The 22797-nt window shown below is 33.2% G+C and overlaps 2 protein-coding genes across 2 annotated transcripts; both read right to left on the bottom strand.

The window, feature by feature from the left end:
- Window positions 1-5244: 5244 nt before the first annotated feature.
- On the bottom strand, window positions 5245-7152 carry LOC114162896 (ricin B-like lectin EULS3). Its single transcript, XM_028046892.1, has 4 exons — window positions 6256-7152; window positions 6033-6155; window positions 5591-5819; window positions 5245-5507 (listed from the first exon to the last, which is right to left on the bottom strand). Coding segments are annotated over exons 1-4 (942 nt in total). The 5' UTR covers window positions 6844-7152; the 3' UTR covers window positions 5245-5505.
- A 12956-nt stretch (window positions 7153-20108) lies between these two features.
- LOC114194575 (ricin B-like lectin R40G3) lies at window positions 20109-22561 on the bottom strand. Its single transcript, XM_028084906.1, has 4 exons — window positions 21899-22561; window positions 21674-21796; window positions 20480-20708; window positions 20109-20394 (listed from the first exon to the last, which is right to left on the bottom strand). Coding segments are annotated over exons 1-4 (927 nt in total). The 5' UTR covers window positions 22472-22561; the 3' UTR covers window positions 20109-20392.
- Window positions 22562-22797: the final 236 nt, after the last annotated feature.

The raw sequence follows: 22797 nt of genomic DNA, 5'->3' as shown, positions 1-22797 counted from the left end.
ATTACACACCTCATCACATTATAATAACAACACTTAACTGGTTCAAAGCTTAACCATCAGAATATTTCTAAACATAATATATATATATATATATATATATTCATTCTACAGCATTAAAGGTGCAGGAATCTTCAAAGGGAAAGTTCAATTGTTGATCATCTGGGTCAAACTGAGAAAATGGGGATGAAAGAGATGAAACAAGGATAAATCTGAGCATTATTAAGTAATGAATTAGTGAGGATAAAATGTGTTATGTGACTTTTTTAACTTTGATTTAAAGATAAACTAATATTATAGGTAAGTTCCAAGCAGTTTCAAACTGTTGGAGTCTGATTTAAGAGCAAAGAAACCATTAGTAGCAGTGATTAAGGTTAAATTTTGTTGCAGATGTTGACCAAACAAAGCTGTGAGAAATGAGTGTGTGTGAACACTCAAAAGTCAAGAAATTAAGTGGCCATGAATGTCATTTTCCTCTCGTGGTTGCACCTGATATATTTATTTTTTTGACTTAGGTTAAATTATTGAATTGAGTTAGATTTTGTTTAGTATAATATAACTAAAATTAGACTGAATGATGAATTTATGGATTTTAAAATTAATGAATTTATAATAAGAATGTAAACTTTATGAAAAATGTACTAGAAAACTAATTTTATGGTTTATTTTATAAATAGTATTATGTAATATACATGATAAAATTAAGAAATATATTGAAAATACTTTGAAGTTTTTAAAATATTATAAATTTGCTCATTATTCCACCTAATAACCTTTTCCAGTTCATACTAATTAACGATAACTGTTGAATATTCGAATAAAGTTGGTTGAATTGGGAAAAAAAATGACTAAATTTCATTCAAGTTATGCTCCTAGAAATTGAGTTAGTAACTCAAATTCCAGTTTCTTTATTTCTTATAATCTAAGAGAATCATTTTCATTTTAATTTTAAATTATTATAGATTATACATTTCATTATATTATCTGTAGTTCTTTTATTACTAGTAAACTTACACAATTTTAAAATATGTACATCCATAGATATCATTGAAAACATTATTACTCATTTAACTAGTTATCAAAAAATTATCTTACACTTCCTTTAAACTCAAACAAAATAATAAATTGAAACGAATGTAAAAGTTAAAGTTCATTAATATTATAAAATAACTTATTTTGATAAAAATGATAATAATTAATGAGATTACACATTTAATGTTCTTGGATTTTATTATTTTGCATAAATATTAAATCAATTTGTTTACTTTTACTATTATTTTATTGAATAGTTAAATATTTTACTTTCAAATAATCAGAACATAAAAGGATAAGGTTAGCCGAACAAGGAAGAAGAAAAAACTGACACCCTCTTCGGTGCGTCTGGATACAGTTCGTACTCTCACCCACTCTCCCACGTTCGATGATCTGATTTCCTAACGTGGAGGGCTGAGATCTGTTTACGTTTCTAGACACTATAAGGAAAAAGAGAACATTTATTTTTCAAAATTCAAAATTCAAAACATCGATTGTTGAAAAAATTTGATCACATTTGTGTAATTTTTTTCATATTTTATTCTTCAATAATTGTTTTTTCAATCTGTACAGATAATTAATAACAAAAATTATTAATTTTTCTACACGTTTATTTGTCTGTTTTATTTCTAATATGTGTTTCTATTATATTTTTCAACTGCTACATAAAGCCGTCACATCTTACAAAGTAACATAATTGTGTTCATACAACGGAGAAAACAAGTGATAGTTTTTTTTTTCAATTGATGAATGAAAAATAAATATAGCATAAAATATTAAAATCAATGTAACTCATAGTCAACTTTGTCCAAACTTAATATGTCACATAAAATATTCCATATTAGATTTTTATTTTTCTAAAATACAATTTTTTTAATAGTTTGAAAATTATTTTTAAATAAAATGAACTGTCAATAATATTATATAAAGTATTTTCTAAAATGTCAAGAACATAAAAATATACTTTAAAAATATTTTTAAAAGAATAATTTCAGTTAAGACTTTATAAGAAAGCGAGATCACATGGCTTTTTTTTTTTGTTTTTCTAGATCTTTTTGACTAGTTATTTGTAAAATAGGTTGTTTGAAAAAAAATTTGGAAAACAGGATTAAGTCGTTATGGGAGAGTCATCCTTCTCCCGGCCGGTTTCAATTTTTTAAAAAAAAAAAACAAAGTCGTTGGATAGAAGCACGATTTTTGAAATGTGAGGATGAAGTCGTCTTTGGGATGCCGGTTTCTGAAATGTGTAAACTGTTTTCTCTAACACTCCTCCAGCATTGATGAGTGTGTGTCGAGTCAAGGCATTAATATGCATTGTGTCCTTGAAGTGTGGCTTCAAGAGCTTGTATATGGGATGAAAAATGCTCATCTGTCTATGTGTGCCTGTTATGAATGGTTCAATTACTGCGTGGGAGTATAACCTACACAAGAGTCATAATTTTGAGATCAGAAATATAATAAGTGAAACCGGCATCTCCAAAGACGACTTCATCCTATAATGAAGTGAAACCGGCATCCCCAACAACTTCATCCTCATATTTCAGAAATCGTATTTCTGTCCGACGACTTTGTTTTAAAAAAAATTGAAATCGGTTGGGGAAGGACGACTTCACCTTCAATGTAGTCCTCTCCCATAACGACTTAACCGTATTTTTGAAAAAAATTTCAAACGACTCATTTTTACAAATAACTGGTCAAAAAGACCCAAAAATACAAAAAGACCCAAAAATACAAAAAATCCGAGATCACGTTAACAAAAAGTAAAAACTATTTTAATTTAATTGACAATAAATAAATAGTTTTAAATTTAATCATTGTGATTTTAAAAGCATTGTCTCGAGGTTGGAGTTTAGAAAAGAATGTGTAGTATACACCGAACGCAAAGGAGATAACAATGTTTAAGAACAGAAAGTTAAAAAATGAAAAATAGTATAATATTTTATATAAAAAAACATAAAAAAAAATCTCTGATTGATGTATTTTATATTTCTATTTTATTTTTAATTATATTTTAGAATTAAAAGAATAAAAATAAATTATAAAATATATTAAGAATAATAACACACGATGTACACCGTATTATAAATCACTCATATATCTTAATTATTCTAAGTACTACAAATCACATGTTATCAATTTATAAAACTAATATTGTTAATTTTTTCTTTCAAAAAATAAAGAATAAAATGAATAGCGTGAAAGTGCCGGCCCAGTAGTTAGGATATCCATATTGAACTAGGCCCAACATTTACTAATATTTAATTTTAAATTAATTTTGGTATAGACCTTTACCCAAAAATCCCTTTTTGGAGATTAAAAAAACTTTGGACGCATAAATAACATTTATATATCGCAAGAAATAAAATCCTTGGGCCTGCAAACTATATTCGTATTTTGAGATAAAGTGAATTATTTTAATTTATACACTCATATATACAACTTGCAAACATATTTGTGTTTATTTTCAAAAAATTATTCTCAAATAAAGACATTATTCTCAAATAAAAATTCCTTTTCTGTTTTGCTTTTACTTAGAAGCAGTGAAGAAAGATTTGTGGTCCCCAATTTCTTTTTGTCAGACTTTTAATGTATAGATGTAATTATAATTAAATCGTGAAGATTTCCAATGTATTTTTAACATACACCATTTAATTCTAATAAATATCAAACATAAAATTAAATATATTAAACCATAAGAACGGATAAAATATATGAGAAAAATAATAAAAACAAAATTAAACGTTTCTCTCACGTTCAATTCATTCTTCTTTTTTCTTTTTTTTTTTACAATAAAACACATAAATAGTTGTTTCTATTCATTTTTCATTGATATGTTCTATTTTTTAAGAAAAAAAAAAGTAAAAACATATTCACTATTTCGACTCGTGTTTTTATTTATGTTTCATGTCCTACTTGTTTTGTTCCATTTTAAAAAATAAAATAAAATAATTGGCTCTCTTGCCTCCATTTGACGACATAATATTCATTTTATAGTATAACATTTTTATATTTTTTTAGTGTTCTCATGTAAAACAATTGTTCCAAAGATAGAAAATAAATGTAATTTTTTATAGTTATAACTATATTAATTTATGTATTATTTTTGTTGTATTAATAAAAGTAATAGTATGTATAAATTACAAATATATTATTTTAACTTCATAATTATGTGTCAAAATTTATTAATATTTATGTTAAATGATTTTATCAATTACCACAATTGACCTTCTACCTTTATTACTTGCAAAGTCACCGGAAGAAGGATTCCGGGATGGGTTTGAATTGGGATATCCATCAAACTTTTACATTACGGTAAACTTTTTCCAAACATTTTACACTTGTAAAATGGACTTTCTGTAAGTCACATTTAGGTTTTATTTGGTTTTGAAAATAGATTTCACAAAAAATGAGTGGATGAATTTGAGATGATCATGGAATAGCGTGAAGTTTGTTTTAAATGATAGAGAGGTAGAAGTAAACATATTTGAAAAAAAAACTTATGTGTGATACATAAAAAGGTGTTTTAATATTTAAAAATATAATAATACAATTTTGATATTATGACTAACATTAATATAAAATAAAATTTAATTAGTTAATTAGATGTGAAGCTAATTAATTGATATATTATTACCTTAATCGGGTACAAGAGGACTGGACCTGGATAAATCTCGATCGATCCAGTTGAACACGATTTTTGCCGAATATTTGATAATGACGACATCATATAGAATATATAAATAATAATTAATTAACTCTGGCAATTATTAATTATTATCTCTTTAAATGAAGTGAACAGAACAAATTTTAATGCTGAATTCTATATAGCAAATTTACTCTCCTAAATAACAAAAACACGGATTTTACTTAATTACATTAAGAAAAAAAAAGTTGTTTCACTTTACTTGACGACCATTTAAAATAATCAAAAGAAAAAACTTTTGTAATTGTAAAATAAAAAAAGTAAAAAACAATAAATATAATGTCAAATGAGTATAAAAAACTTTTTAATATCAAAATACCATTATCCTAATAATGTTAAAAAAGTAATAAATCTGAAAATACCCTGAGAGTACTTACAACAACCTTTTACAACTTCTTAATAAGTGATTTTTTTCTATCTATCGCTTGAATTATTCTTCATATCACACGTTTCTCTCATTATCTTCTTAATTATAAACTGTGTTAGTTCTGATAAAAAAAAATAGACTTGTTCAAGTGCCTCGACGAGCAACCTAAATTACAGGAGTAATTTAAGACAATGAAACATTGAAAACCCATGATAATGGTTAGCCACATTGTAGTTGAAATAATAGTTAAATAATTATCAGCGACAGATGAAACAAAGATATATAGAGGCACACACGAACTGTCTACACCACCATATTAATATATGGTCATCAGCACAAACAAAACACTCAGATACAGAGGCCAATGGTCCTCTTAATTCAGCATCTTCAAATCCGTTAATTTTACTCCTGCATTAAGCATAATCGTGAAGATTAAAGAAAACTGAGAAATAGTAAGATTTAGTGTACCATGTTATGGACAGAGAACTTACAGTAAGGTAAGATCTTCCACTGTTGGTTATCACCTTTGTTCCACTCCCAGAGGCCTATTGTAGTGCCATCATGCACACCACCAGATTTCTCATCACCTTTAAAAGCATCCACATTGAGATGAATGTTATTCACCATCCTTATCGCTCTGTGCCCATCACCTAGGTCTCCGCTCTCACTCCATAAAATGGACTCGTCAAGGATCTCGGGATTGTAAGCTATAAGCCGAACCTACAAAACAATTATAAAAATTTTCAATGTAAATTACAAAGAAACTGCACTAGTGGAAAATGAACACAGGACATTGGGATCATTCAACCAACTCACAATTCCCATTCCATAATCCCAATTGTAAAAGCAGCAAAGCAATTATCAAGCACAATGACATCAAACAAAAAGAAACACTCCGAAATGAAAGAGTAAACCTTGAGAGAAAGATCTTACTGGATGAGAGCCACCAATGGAATGCTTCAAGGCCTCACCGGTGGCCTTGTTGACCAAAGAGAAAGCAGTGCACCCCTCCTCATCCTTCACCCTCGTGCTGTACTTCTCATCCTTGTACCAATGCTGCATTTCCCAAATACCCAAATAAAAAATAAGTAATCTATCACAGAAAAAAACCACATTTTGCGCGAATTGGGGTTGCGAGGGGGACACGAGGAGCTACCTGGTACTCGTTGGAGGGATCGGAGGGTGCGAGAATGACTTGGCCATGACGAATGGTGAGAGAGAAATTGGGCGCAGCTTTGGTGACAACCCTCACGGTGGGTTTGCTCCGGTGGCTGACGTGGGTCACGGTGGTGGTGCTGCTGGGAGCATTGTGAGAAGAAAAATGAGGGGTGTGGTGGTGGGACTCGTGAGCCACGTGGTGAACGGTGGAGGTGGTTCCAGGAGGGGGGTAATCAGCTGCAGTGGGAGCAGGGGAGTACCCGTGGGAGAACCCCTTATCTTCATGATGGTGATAATGATGGTGATGATGGTGATGATGATGATGATGATGATGATGGTGGTGGTGAGAAGGGGGAGCTGAGTGGCCGAAATCCTGCGACACGTGTCCTGGTGGCGGTACGTGAGAGATGTGGAACAGGTTGGTATCGGACTGAGGGGGCGGTGGTTGAGGAGCGCCGTAGAATGGTGGGGGTGGCTGTTGGTGAGGGTTGGGGAAGGTGTTTCCCGGCGGAGGGTAAGCCGTGCGTCGTTCATCGTGGTCGTGGTCGTCACAGCAGTGGTCGGTGGGGCTGTGGGGAAACAACATGGTGGATTCTGCGTTTGGGAATCGGAACTGAGAGAAGAGCGCTTAGTGGTTAAGTTTAGAAATGAAGTGATAAATAGGGTTCGGTTTCTCTAGTGGCAAGATTGATGGTGTGCGTCTGCTGAGTTTCCAAATGCCGTTCCACCTAAGTTGATTAACAAAATATATTTTGTAGCTTTAATCATGAAATGCAAAGGGTGGCGTCTGGTAATGATGAAATTGGAATAAGACAAAGAAATAGACATCGGGAACGTAACTAAAAATTGTTAGCGGCGTGACAAAAACAATGTTGCTCGTTGGAAAGCCGAGAAATGTAAAACATCCTAAAGTTCGAAAACAAACGGGATGAAATGATATTTAAATGTTACAGGGAAGTGAAAAGGCTCTACGAAAAACTCTTCTGGCCCCAAACGTCACTTTCGGTTCTAATGAAGAAAATAGGAACTGATGATTTAAAAAAAAAATTGTGTTCTTTTCGTAGATTTAAAAGTGAAGAAGGACATGAATTTGAGAGATCTCTTCCTACATCACATCTTATTACCACAGTGAGACTGGAGAGTGATCGGAGTAATTTTACACTTATGCTCTTATTATTTTAGTTCTAGAACGTGAGTTTCTTCTATACCACTCTCATTCTTTTTTCCTGTCTTTCTCTTTCTTTGAATATTTTTTCGGATTTGTTACCTTTCCACCAGTGTTGGTTGTTGAGAAGAGCGACGGTGGCAACAATAGCGGCACACGACAAAGGGTTCACGGTGCGGCAGAACATTTACGGAGTGGATCTATGCATATCTCTTATTTGGAACCGGATATGTTTTTGTGGGTATTTAATGGAATCAAATCTTTTTTTGCCATAATGGAACGAAACTTGTTCCCTTTTTGTTGGATCCGATTCCAACTTTGTGAAAGACATGCATGATTTCGTTTTAACTGGTTTTGTTTTCATGTAACCTATTCCATTTCTATTTGTGGTATTTTTGGAAATTAAAATATTAAATTTTTAAATCAAATATATTTTAATATTATTTTTTCAATTAATAAATATTATTAATATTTTTATTTATCTAAATATCATTTTATTATATATTTTTAACACCAAGTACAATTAGGTCATTTTACATTTTAATCTATTAAATTTAATTTTTTATTAGTCACATCAGTCAAATCCTTCACAAACTTTCACAAAAATTACTCTCAAATTCACTCCACTATCACCCACAAATCCCTACAAAAGAATAACACAAATCTCATCTTCTAATCAACTCAAATCAATCCTCTCCCTCAAATCATCACTCACATAAGAACACACCCTAAATGATGCATTGGGTCACTCGCTGACGTGGCAGTTATCCTTCATTAATTCCATCAAAATAAATGACAAGTGTAAGGCGACTGTGAACATAGTCCAACTCTCATGTGTTCATTAACACCCGAAGCCTAGTTGTCGACACAAACTCTCCATAGTTCGAGTTCTAGTCCAACTATGGTCGAGTACCACTCAAACTCAGTCTAACTTTTCTCCCATCTAACTAGTGCACACACCACTTTTACGTAGTGTTCCAATGCATGGATCACACTGTTTGCCTTGATTTGCACAAATGGATTTCTAAACAGCCGATTGTTCTTTTGAGGGGATGTGCATTGATTTGCAAGAGCGGATTTGCGGGATGAATTCCATATTTCATCTTCACTGATATGCCACGATTTGAAAGTATTATCGTTCATTTTACCAAATTAACCCTACAGTGTGTACCAGTTGTTGCTACGTCTTTTCCCAACTTCCTTTTCCTGCTCCAAAGATTCTTGTTGCACCTGAAGATTCCTGATACAATTGTAACATCCCTAAGGAATATTACTTTGAAAATAACGTAAACAATTAAATAAAATGAAATAAATACGATAACATCGGTAATTTCCTCATTTATAAACACATGTTCCCAAAACGCGCGAAAATTAAAATCGCAAAGTTCAAGACATTGTAAATGTTCGCAATTCAAAGTTATTACAACTATAAAAGCCCAAAATGGCTAATGTTCAAAACATAAAAACATCAAAAACTCGAGTCTTCAAAAGCCCATATGATCCCGCACTCCAGTCTCAAGCGTCTCCTAGCTCACCTGTCAAATCATCTGCTCCCGGATAATAAATCATCCAATCATCGCCACACACACAGATAGGGTGAGTTATGCATATATAAATACAAATTAAGTATGATACCCTTCCCAAGAAATAAATTTACTGATATGTGTTAACTCCAAATTATCCACCCCTGATCTCATATTCCTTCATGAGTCACATGCATGAAACTAGGTCTTGGGACTTTTACTGTGCTTCCACGAAACTATCCCTTTCGTGGTCCAACCCTACGAGCCAATCCTGCTCATAGTCCAACCCCACAGACTCCTCATCTGTAGTACAACATCCAAGCTTACCTAGCTTGGACCTTGACACGCACGCAATCACCATACTATGGACTCCTCGCCCGATAGTAGCCGACGAGAATAAAACTATTCCTTGCCCATCGTGTGCCCGACGCATGCAATCACCATACTAAGGACTCCTCGCCCATTAGTAGCCGACGGGAACCAACTGGTTCCATGCCCATCATGCGTCCCCACCACCAAGGACATCCCAAACCCCTATTGGACTTAGTCCATCAAGTCCAAGCACAAAAGAAGTGAACTTAGTCCTTCAAGTCCACTAATCAAAGCAATAACCAATTATACAGCCACAAAAACCGCCTGACACCACCTAGACATCGCTAGGCAGATTCTAGCAGAAAACCGCCCAGCGGCCAACACCCTACCGCCAGGCGCCTGAAACCATACAGGAGCCATCCAGCTCCGTTATTGCCTGGCGGACATAACCCCGCCGCCAGGCGCCTCCTGCGAACAGTGACTACTGTCACTAATTTAGGACTCTATCGCCTGGCGGTTTGTCCCGCACCGCCAGGCGCTATACCAGTAGTGTTGTGCTACTGGTTTTTGGCATCTTTAACAGGTCTTAAGAGACCTCAAACATGTAATTCAATCTTCACTCATCAGATATAACACTTAGCACATAACAAACTGCTAACCACAACAAGTTTAATTAACTCATGCCCAACATTAGATTTTAACAGGCTCTATCATGATTTATCTTATTCATTTGTAAAACAGTCAAGAGAGGGTCCTCTTGATACCCACCTTTTTGCTATTGCACAATTTTGGACCATTCACAGTACTCTATTACACTACATCTACAACCCCAAATCGTACCCACTCAATTTCATCATGCACCTACACTCCCTCTATTATTACCTTAAACTTGTCTCCTATTCACAAAGTGCACCAACCTCATTCTCTCATAGTTCAATATTTCATATTACTCCTGCCACCATGACTTATCTTGAATTGCATCTATTCTTACTAAATAACACCAACACTGCAGAGACCATTGTGTATGGAACACTTAACCCACCCAACGCACACACATAATTCTCTTGATTATCACTAAATGACCTATACCTTGAAACGCAAGTTATTGCTCTCTACCACTCATTCTACAGGTATCCCAATCAACCACTCTCATATCGCGAGTTCACCACATATCGCTGTTCTGCTGCTGATGAGCCGCCCGACGGTAGCCTCAGTGCCGCCAGGCGGTGCGTGAAAAGTTGGGTTCCACCCTGATTCCTCTCACACCCAGCAGAACTCTCCAACCACCCCAACATCAATCTTTACCTTAGAACAGACGCAATTTCGCATACACACCACATACAAGATTCATAAGCTAATCATTTTACCACCGATCACGCATAACCAATACATAATTATGTCATTCATACCCAATCAACACATGAACCCTAAAATCCCAAATTCATACAATCTCGTTCCACTTCGTCAATTACAGATAACAACTCACAGTATTAAAGAATTTCATATCAAAATAATCATTTCCCAGTATCCCCACATCACGAAAACATCAACATGCGCGAAAGCTGTGCAAGCCAGTCTTCGTCGCCTGGCGGGCAACACTTAGCCGCCAGGCGGTGCATAGCAGGAAACCCAGAAATGGTTCTGGAAGCATGAGCCGCCTGGTGGGCCTTCAACGCCGCCAGGCGGTTAAAGCTTGCAGAAACCTTTCTCCTCTCTCATAATTAGCTTTTTTTCAACCAATCCAGATTTCATGCTAACCAATATGATTCAATGATTATAACACTCCATAACATGATTAATATATATATATATATATATATATATATATATATATATATATATATATAAAATAATACTAAGTTAATAGCACACAACACAACATGATTAATATATATATAAAATAATACTAAGTTAATAGCACACAAAATGGCATAAATAGGACTCGAACCCAAGTCCTCTTACACAATTAAAGTACTCTCAACCACTTGAGCTAGTACTTTTCCACATCATAACATTCCACATTTATTACCTTAAAGGTTCCTTTTTACCCGCATTAATTAAATAATTAATTAACTAACTATTTAATTTTTCCCGGGTCTTACAACAATCATATTCAAGATTCCCATTTGAATTTGCTTGGGTTGGTTGGGTTTGAAGTTTGCCACTAAATGGGAAGCTTTGCGCGTATGTGATTGTGAATGTTCCTAAAAGGGTTTGGAGTTGGACATTCCCATCCTTGTCTCTCATTCAAGTTCAAAGGTGAGTGGTGGTGTTATTTGAAGGTGAACTAAATATGAAATAGCAACAAGAACTGGTGTGAGTGAAGTAGTGTGTAAGTGTCAAGAATGGAAAATGTTTGGGTGTGGGTGTGTGAGTGAACCAGTGTGGGGTGGGAAGATTGGGTGGTGTGTGAGTGGGAGTGGTGCTTTGTGAGTGGTTGCACACCTATTACATAACCGGTGCAGTGATGTGTGTGTGGCACTAGTTACGTAACCAGTGCTGGTGTAATGTTGAGAGTGACACTGGTTACGTAACCAATGTTGTGTAGTGTGCGTATAATAATATATATATATATATATATATATATATATATATATAATTAAATAATAATAATAATAATAATAAAATATATATATATATATATATATATATATATAGAAATTAAATATAATAATAAATAATAAAAATAATATATATAATAATTAATAATAATATTAATTATTAATAACTTTTTAAATAATAGTAATTATTATAAAAATAATAATAATAATTTAATGTAATTTGTTAAATTTTTTTTATTAAAATTTATTAAATAATATTTTTAACATTTAATATTTTTAACTAATCAAAAAATCATTTCTTTTATTCTTACCATCAAGAGTACTTTAGTAATATTCAAATTCTATCTATTAAAAGTTTTTTTTAATCTATTACATCACTCAAATTACTCACTAACTTTCTTAAAATTCATTTCCAAATTCACTGACTTTACCATCTAAATCCACTCAAAAAAATATACATATTTATCTACTCAAATCCACACAAATCTATCTTCACCCTCTCTTCCAAATCTATCCTACTAAAGAAACACACCCCTAATCTCGTTCACTCGTACAGAATTCTCATAACATGATAAAAATCACATAATAATATTTCCATAATATGTCTTAATTACCCGTAATAAATGCAGTCGTAATAAACCCTAGTTGTGATTATACAACTTTATAAATATTATATTCCCATTAATATAATTGTCAGCATATTGTATCATAAACTAATTGATTTATGATAATTAATGCATATATTTGGTAACAATAAATATAATGACCAATATCATGCCAATCAACAATATTATCAATCTCAATTTATATTTTAGGTTTATTTTCGTCTAGAAGAATATTTTTACGTGAAATGTTATACTTTTCTCTTATCTATTCACAATAAATGGTTTAAATATATTTTTAGTCCCTAAACTTTGACATGAAATTGAAATTCGTTAATATTCCAAAATTTTGATATAATTTAGTTTTCAAACTTTAAACATGAATGGGTATACTCTTTCTAACCTAATTGCGTTAAATTTTTTTAACATATCAAACGACGTTTTCGACTATATTTTGATGTTTATACCATTTGACACATACTATCTCATATGTCAGCTTTAAATGTCATTTAATATGTAAAAACAATTAAAATTGTAGGTTAAAATTACTATATTTATTTATTTTTAAAGTCTGAGGAGTAAAATGTATCAAAGTTTTGAATAAAGAAAAATTTTAATTTTGCATTCAAGTCTAGGGACTAAAAATATATTTAACCCATTATAAATTTACTCATGCTCTTACTCCAAACAAGAAATTTTGGTAATAGTCCAAACCATTCATAAGCATCACCACAAATATTATTAAAACATTTGTAGCGCCCATGTAAATAAGTAGCTCTAATGGGAATTTGATAAAATATAGAATAAAAATACACAAACAAGAACTAGTCCAAATGAAAAAGCAGAAAAAATCGGATTCGTAAAGATACTACTCCTAGACTTCCTAATATGAGACATGATCCTAGAAAAATTAAAATAAAATCATTTAGCAACATTAGAGAATCTTCTGCACGTGGATCTTCCCTTTATCCTATCGCGAACTTGTGATCCAGTCCTTCCTCGTCATTTCAAAAGTTTCAAGTTCTTTTTGGTAAGAATAAGTTGGAAGCCCAAAACATCTTTAAGTGAGTCAACCTACTAACCCACCAACCCGTTGTGGATCGAGTCGAGTTACAAAATTTTTGACACACCAAAAAGTAAGTAGAGTTAAACTAACTAATTTTTTGTTCAACCCATGGTGAGTTAACTCACTTTGACACTAATAATATATAAAAAGTATTAATAAACTATTGTGAATTACTATTGTGTTTGTGAATTAAGTAATGTTTAGAATGAATAAACTATTGTGTTTACGAGAAGTGACTTATTAAAAAGTAATAATGAGTTTTAAAAGTTTTTTTTTATTGTGAGAGAGTTAGTTAATGATAAATCTTGTGAGATACTGATGTATTTTTTTAAATAATAAATATTTTTTACTTATGTGTGCAATGTAATGTTATCATGAGTTTGATGTCATCTTTTATATTTTTTCTTTATATTTAATAAAATTTTCATATAACAATAGTAGTACCATGAGACTATTTAGATAAGTGAGTTAAGCCTCATATTATTGTTTAAATCACAAAAATCTTTAATTTGTGTTTGTTACTCAAATTTGTATATGTTTTGTTTATTTCTTTAATTAATTCATAGACCTTATATGTTCATTTAAGTCATCATTAATAATTAATTACACCATTAAAATACACAAAATTCACATTTAAAATTAAGAATTTGGTTTACAATTGTAGATTTTTAAGTCTAGAAACAAATATATATATATATATATATATATATATATATATATATATATATATATATATATATATATATATATATATATATATATATATAACTCACATCACAAAATAAAAAATTGTAATTATAATTTTTTAGTAATTATGCTCAAATTTTGGCCAATTAAATCATATAAATCAAACATCACAAAATATTGTATTCGATTACATGTTTTTGTAATCGATTACAAGATGAAGTTTTTGTATGTTTGTTGGATAAGTTAAGAAGATATTATCGTGGCGTAAAAGGATTAATTAATAGTGAGATAAAACAAGACAAAATTGTAAGAAAAAGTTATTGAAATTACAAAGCAACCCAATTCATTGGCGAAATGGACATTGGCTTACATGACGACCTTTAGTACGATAGTAAGAACATTTTTTTGGTTTATCTAGAATTGGTTGATCCATTTCGTTATGGATTCTTGTAGTAGTTGGTTGTCCGAAAGCCTTATGTTTGAGGGTCTGGAATGAAATTTGGACTTGTATAGGTTGACCAATAGTCCTCATTTCACAGGATTGATAAAATTCACAAGCGGCAGATGAGAAAAAGAACAAACAGCTATGATGTGATGACATGGCAGACAATTTGCTTAGAAGTGGCCACAATCACTAATCTTTTAATCCGACACCGAATGAGATTGGTTTTCGCTGATATTGGTGGGGGCTCAATACCTCTTACACCTCCAATTCAAAATTCTCGCGATGTAGAGATAAACATGACAAATTGATGATTTCTACTTATTTTGTTGAAGTACGGGAGTTATGTCTTCTGGATATTGATGACCTGCTCTTAACATAGAGTTAGCCTCCAAGCCTCGTTCAACAAACCACGAATTTATGTTTCTGAAGGATTTTTTCAATAGTGTACAGATAGGTAAGGATCGAGCCCCCTTAAGCACTAAGCCAAGTTTGTCGTCATGTGGTCGTACCTCCGACCCATATCATAAGCCTGAGACACTTGTGTAGGGGAATTTTATCTATCCAAGCTACCACCTACGGGAATTGAGACCTCATTACAGAAAGTTTTGCTTGGACAATGGGTTGCTGGACTTCGTAGGTTGTGAAAATGAAATGACATAGTAAATGAAATAAGATTTGGTTAGAAAGATAAATTGAATAGATATATGGAAGCAATGGTAAGAAAATGTATTAACGAAATCTTTCTTTAGGTTAGCAATTTTAAACCTGTTGTTGAAGTTGGAACCCATATAACGTATGTAGTAGACTGAGTGAAGATTATCTGGTTCCCTAATCAACTTCTTTTGAGCGTAAGGCTAACAAAATGCCTTTGCCTCTATTTGTTATCACATAGAGATTTGGTTGAGGAGTTACATGCTTTCGTAGTAGTTGAAAGAACTAAATCAGTGTCTCCTTTGTCTCACCTTCTATTATTGCAAATGGCAAAGGAAATATGTTTCTATTTCCATCTTGAGCAATTGCAATTAGCAAGGTGGCATGATATCTATCGGTTAAGAATGTTCCATCTACTTGAACAACAAGTTTACAATATTTGAACCCTTCAATGGATTGTCTAAATCCCCATAAACAACATTCCAGAATGTAGTAGGATGTGTCATCCTCACAATCAACATTAACTAGAGGACAAGAGTATTGAAAAATTGTCCAAAGATTAGTTTCCTAGACAACTTGTAATCATCTGGGAAGGTCATTATAGGATTGCTCCCAGTTGTCAAACTACATTGCAATTGCTTTTTCCTTTGCTAACCATGCTTTTCTGTATGAGACAATATAGCCATAATTACTTTTAATGTATGTAATCAAGCTTTTAATGTGAATGTTTGGGCTGGTCCGCACTAAATGGAGCACAATCGAAGCTATTGTAGTGATCTTGGAAAATTAATGAAGAGAAACAAGTATGAGGTGCCTCAATGGACTTGATCTCTCAGTTATATATGACTTTGCTGTAACCGACCCTTAAACGTCATTGATAACCATTATTATAATTGATGCATCGTTCTACGTATATATAGGGCTTGGATTCCACAACCATGAAGGTCTACCCATTGGTGATGTGGTAGTGGTTTATTGCAGACACGATTTCGTCTTTTGAATCGAAGTGCATGCATTCCTCCAGTTGAATTTTAAAATTTGGATTGTACTGAATTGAAGGTGTTTAAACATCTTCTTGGTCGTATGGCATGTCTTCAAAATCATCATCAAAACTAAAGTCGTCTATAATGTCTCGAATCACAAGTAGGTCCTTAATTTGGTGTAAGGAAGAGGAGCCTCCAAAGTTCCAAGAACTCATGATGAATTTGATGTGAAAATGGATTGTAGCAGAAATGGTCTTAAATTGTTATGCGTTGTTGAATAAAAAGGAAGATACGAGGTTAGATCATGGTGGTGGCATGTATAAATAAGGAGTATATGGAGGTTTGGAAGGCAAAATAGGTGTTAAGCTAAAAACATCCACCCCCACATGTTTTCCACTTAGTAATTGTCAACCCCCAAAATGTTTCAACCAGGACCACCTAGGTGGGCAACAAGGAACTACATGAAATGGTTCAACTAGGACCGCCTGGGTAGGCGACATGGAATTACGTGAAATGGTTCTACCAGAACCACCTAGGTAGGTAGGGAACTACGTGAAATGGTTCAACCAAGACCATTTGGGTAGGGGGCATGGAACTGCATGAAATGGTTCAACCATGACTATCTGGGTGAGAGGTAGGGAATTGCGTGAAAATGTCCAACTAGGACCGTCTGGTTAGGGGCAGGGTTCTACTTGAAATGGTTCACCCATGATCGCTTGGGTAGGCGCCAGTGAACTGTGTAAAATGGTTCAACCAAGACTGCATTAGTAGGCGACCAAGAACTGCGTGAAATGGTTCAACCAGGACCGCCTAGATATGCGACATGGAACTTCGTGAAGTTGTTCAACTAGGACCACTTGGGTAGGCGGTAGGGAACTGCGTGAGAAACTTTAAATTTACAAGTTGTAAGCAAATAGTCAAAGATATTTAGTAGTAGTAGTAACCTCTCATTTTATTCATCTAGTGCCTCGTTAAACCCTTCTTGATATAGTCAACACAATGTGTCTCCAGAGTTGACCAAAATTAACCAACTTAAAGTACTTGTGTTGTCATTGTTCTTGCACCAAAATGATACCTATAGATGCCTTCATGCAATTTGTGTAGGACCTAGTCGGCTTGTTCTACTATAACACACTTGAATAGTGGTCGGCTATATCCTCTTCTAAACAACTCATCGCCAATTATTCTTAGGGACCGAATATATTATGTGGGGACTCTGAAAGCACGGTTGACCTTCAACTTTCAGGTACTCGTCCTCCGAACTCTAGGTAGGCTTATACCTACAGAAGATTATCTATCGATGCTTAATTTAGCCAAGTGCGTTAGTAAAAAATTAATGTTATGATTAATGAAAACGTAATTATTTATCTCGTGTAACGTTTTATAATCTTTACCTAGGTGGACCTGAACCAAGAGACCCAATTAACTGAGAGACTCTAACTATGGGACTCAATTACCTATGGACTTAATTATCTGATAAGTTTAATTACATGTGGACCTAATTACTTGATACATTGTTACCTTAGTTGGGTAAGAAAGGACTCGATACATGTCGGCCTAGTAGACCGATATGTACTAGACTGAAGGCGATTCTTGCCAAATCTAATGGTGACATGGTCATATAGTATATAATTAGTTAAATTATATTTTTAGTCTCCATTTTCGTAGCAAAATTTGAATTTGGTCCCTCAATTGTTTTTTATCTCAATCTAGTCCTTATTTTGGGAAATTTGATTCAATCAAGTCCTTTCCGTTAGTGGTGTAGTAACGGTGTTAAATGGGGTTTCACGTGTCAGCTTCTGGATTTTTTGAATGTTTTTATTTTTTATTTTTTATTTTATTTTTTATATATTTTTTAAAATTTTTTTAAAAAATAAAAATTTGCCACGTGTCAAGCTGACATCGTGCCACGTGGCAGTGACAGTGCCACGTGTCACTATTATGGGAGGTGTCATTTTCTCATTCTCAATTTGGTCCCTGTATTTTAATTTTTGACTCAATTTAGTCTCAATTTTTGTAAAAACTATGCAATTTCGTCCCCTTCCAAATTGAAACAAAAATTATAAAATTTTATACAAATATTTTTATTAAATTTGATTTTTTTATTCAAATTGATATTTTTATTATATATTTTCAATAAAACTAAGTTTATTTAAATTTGTTTCACATTCGATTTTACTTAAAATTGTTTTCAAATTTTAAATTTATTTTACTTAAAATTGTTTTCAAATTTTAAATTTATTTGTTTTTTATTGTTACATAAACTATTTAATTTTTCTTAAATTATATAATTGTTATTTTTATACCAACTAAAACATTTGTATAGAAATTATTGAATTTTACACATTTTAAAAATATACAATTATTTAAAATATAAATTCTAATAAAAAATAATATTAAAGTGTAATATAATAAAATATCAATATAACTTATGAATTTTTTTATTAGCATTATTTTCTATTAACAACTTTAAAACAATTTTAAATAAAGTTTAATGTAAAATATAAATTAAAATAAACTTAATCTTGTTAAAAATATTTACTTGAAATATCAATTTTGATAGAAATATTTGTGCATATTTATATAGAAATTAAATTTGGTTTCAATTTGGAGAGGGACAAAATTGCACAATTTTTACAAAAATTGGGACTAAATTGAAACAAAAATTAAAATATATGGACCAAATTGAGAATGAGAAAATGACACATCCCATAATAGTGACATGTGGCACTGTCACTGCCACGTGGCACGATGTCAGCTTGACACGTGGCAAAATTTTAATTTTTTTAAAATTTTTAAAAAAGTAATTAAAAAATTCAAAAAAATTCAAAAAATCCAGAAGCCGACACGTGACACCCCATTTAACACCGTTACTATATCACTAACAGAAATGACTTGATTGGATCAAATTTCTCACAATAGGGACCAGATTGAGATAAAAAACAATTGAGGGACCAAATTCAAATTTTGCTACGAAAATGGGGACTAAAAGTATAATTTAACCTATATAATTAATAATTAATTAACTCATAATGACATTTAATAATTATTATCTCTTTAAATGAAGTGAAGTGAATGAAATGAAAATAAATATGCGAAGAGAACATAGGAGAGAAGTGTAAGATTTTGCAAATTTTGACAAACGGTGGTTAATGACGGAATTCCGGTGACTCGCTGTTGATTGTTGAATTGCTGAACAAGTTGGAATATATGTTCAATCAAAGCCGAATGATATTTACTTGTTATATATATATATATATATATATATATATATATATATATATATATATATATATATATATATATATATATATATATATATGAAAATAGTCCTTTAAAAATATATTATGAAAAAAGTGGCTTAAGTTTAAAATCAAATTCAAATTAAGAATTTCTAACATTATAATGTTGTTATATTTAAATATTTTCAATTAAATATAATATCGAAGAAATTTAAAATATGTAATAGCATATACAAAGAATTAAAAATAAAAGAAATAAGATCTTTAATGTTATAAAAAGTCATATAAATTTAAAAATACCCTGAAAGTACTCCTATTCAAGTAAAAATTCAAATATAATATATTTCAAAATAATAGCATACATACACCAACTTTTTACAACTTCTTAATAAGTAATTTTTTCTCTCTATCTATCGCTTGAATTATTCATCTTATCACACGTTTCTCTCATTAACTTCTTACAACTTCTTAATATAAACTGTTCAAATTGTTCAACTGCCTCAACGAGTAACTTAAAATACAAAAGAAATTTTAAGACATAATGAAACATTGAAAGAAGCTCATGATGATGGTTAGCCACATTGTACTTGCAATGTTAGTTAAATAGCCATCAGTGACAGATGAAACAAAGATATATAAAGAGGTACATGAACTGTATACACCACAAATATCAATATATGGTAATCAGCACAATAAACCAGTGTCACATGTACGCAGTAGTAATAGATAAACACACACTTTATTCAATTAAAAAAGCTGATTGCATCGCATAGTAGCAGTAAATGCACCAGATCATTCATATTCTAGATAACACCCGCAAGGAAAATATTCAAAGCACAAACCACTCAGATACAAGGCCAATGGTCCTCTTAACTCAGCATCTTCAAAGCCACTCCACTCCTGCATTAAGCATTATCGTAAAGATTAAAGAAAAATGAGAAACAGTAAGATTTAGTTTATTATGTTATATGGATAGAGAACTTACAGTAAGGTAAGATCTTCCACTGCTGGTTATCACCTTTGTTCCAGTCCCAGAGGACAATTGTAGTGCCATCATGCACACCTCCAGATTTCTTATCACCTTGGAAAGCATCCACATTAAGATGAACGTTATTCACCATCCTTATAGCTCTGTGCCCATCACCTAGGTCTCTGCTCTCAGTCCATAAAATAGACTCGTCAAGGTACTCTGGATTGTAAGCTATCAGCCGAACCTACAAAACAATTATAAAATTTTTCAATGTACACAGGATTGTTTTACTGTTGCTCTTGATTAAACTTTTTATTTCTTTCTATTCACTTTGAAGTTTAACCCATTTTATGTTCATGTGAATCATGTCAGTGAAAAGGAAATAGACAAACCAACAAAAGGTTTACCCAAGAAGTCGCATTGCAGCTACCCCAATGCAAACAGTTTTGAAATTTGCCCATCAGAACAACACACCAACGCATCTTTATCATAAAAGCATAAAGCTCCAACCCTGTCATTATTAAAGCCATTGACAAAATGTCCTAGCTTCACTATTCTGATTTTAGCGTTATTATGATACATATTCACTCTCAGTTCCATCTGATTTCCAACTCATTTTTCTCGTGTCTCTCTGTTCACCTTCCATTATATCATTTACCAACTCCATCATTTTCTTTTCTCTTTACTTTTTCTTTTTAGCACTCATTCCCTTTCATCCACCCATAAACCCCATTTTTGGTATGTACATTAGCCATTTATTGGAAGCAGAAAAGCTAGTAAAGCAGTCATGTTGTTACTACAGTAAATACATACTCAGTAGTAACAGAAAACCAAGATCACAGACTGGTATCCACTTTCACTAACACACATCAACATTCAATGGATCACACAAATTTCCTGCAATCAGGAATTTAACACACAGAGTCGCTAATAACTGTAACCCGTTTGGATGAAAATCAAACGGATCCCATCATAACCCATAAATAAAACTAAAATTGTTCATCTGAAATTTAATCCGTCCAATCCTCATCCAGTGATGCTGATCCCCAATTGCGCCAATGCACTGAACATTGGGATCATTCAACCAACACAAATTCCCATTCCATATTCCAAATTGTAAAAGCAGCAAAGCAATTATCAAGCACAATGACATCAAACAAAAAGAAACACTCCGAAATGAAAGAGTAAACCTTGAGAGAAAGATCTTACTGGATGAGAGCCACCAATGGAATGCTTCAAGGCCTCACCAGTGGCCTTGTTGACCAAAGAGAAAGCAGGGCACCCCTCTTCATCCTTCACCCTCGTGCTGTACTTCTCATCCTTGTACCAATGCTGCATTTCACAAATACTCAAATAAAAAATAATTAATCTATCACAGAAAAAAAAATCACATTTTGCGCGAATTGGGGTTGCGAGGGAGACACGAGGAGCTACCTGGTACTCATTGGAGGGATCGGAGGGTGCGAGAATGACTTGGCCATGACGAATGGTGAGAGAGAAATCGGGCGCAGCTTTGGTGACAACCCTCACTGTAGGTTTGCTCCGGAGACCGGTGTTCGTCTGGTGGCTGACGTGGGTCACAGTGGTGGTGCTGCTGGGAGCGTTGTGAGAAGAGAAATGAGGGGTGTGGTGGTGGGACTCGTGAGCCACGTGGTGAACGGTGGAGGTGGTTCCAGGAGGGGGGTAATCAGCTGCATCGAGAGCAGGGGAGTACCCGTGGGAGTACCCGTGATCGGCTTCATGATGATGATGGTGGTGGTGATGATGAGACGGGGGAGCTGAGTAGCCGAAATCCTGCGACACGTGTCCTGGTGGCGGCACGTGAGAGGTGTGGAACACGTTGGTCTCGGGCTCAGGGGGTGGTGGTTGAGGAGCGCCGTAGAATGGTGGGGGCGGCTGTTGGTGAGGGTTGGGGAAGGTGTTTCCCGGCGGAGGGTAAGCGGTGCGTCGTTCGTCGTCGTCGTCGTCGTCTCTGCGGTGGTGGGTGTGGCTGAAGGGAAACGACATGGTGGATTCTGAGTTTGGGAATCGGAACTGAGAGAAGAGTGCTTAGTGGTTAAGTTTAGTTTGGTCGATACGATTAATGTTAGAAATGAACAGTTAAATAGTGTGGGCCGGGCCCACACCGCATCGATATATCACTGGTAGTTGGATACGTGGCACGGTTTCGGTTCGTGTGGGGCGATTTTCTTTTCTGCATCTTTCGATGAGCTATGTCATCAGATTCTGATTATTAGTAATAAATTGAACAACAGTTACGTGTGAACCGGTAGATATACGACTTCAAATAAATAATTGTTTTTGGAGTAGAAGCTATACTAAATTAAAATAAT

This window comes from Vigna unguiculata, chromosome 1, assembly GCF_004118075.2.
Source record: "Vigna unguiculata cultivar IT97K-499-35 chromosome 1, ASM411807v1, whole genome shotgun sequence".
Classification (NCBI taxonomy): domain Eukaryota; kingdom Viridiplantae; phylum Streptophyta; class Magnoliopsida; order Fabales; family Fabaceae; genus Vigna; species Vigna unguiculata.
Note: the sequence above shows the minus strand (reverse complement) of the source record. Positions and strands in the feature narration are given on the sequence as shown.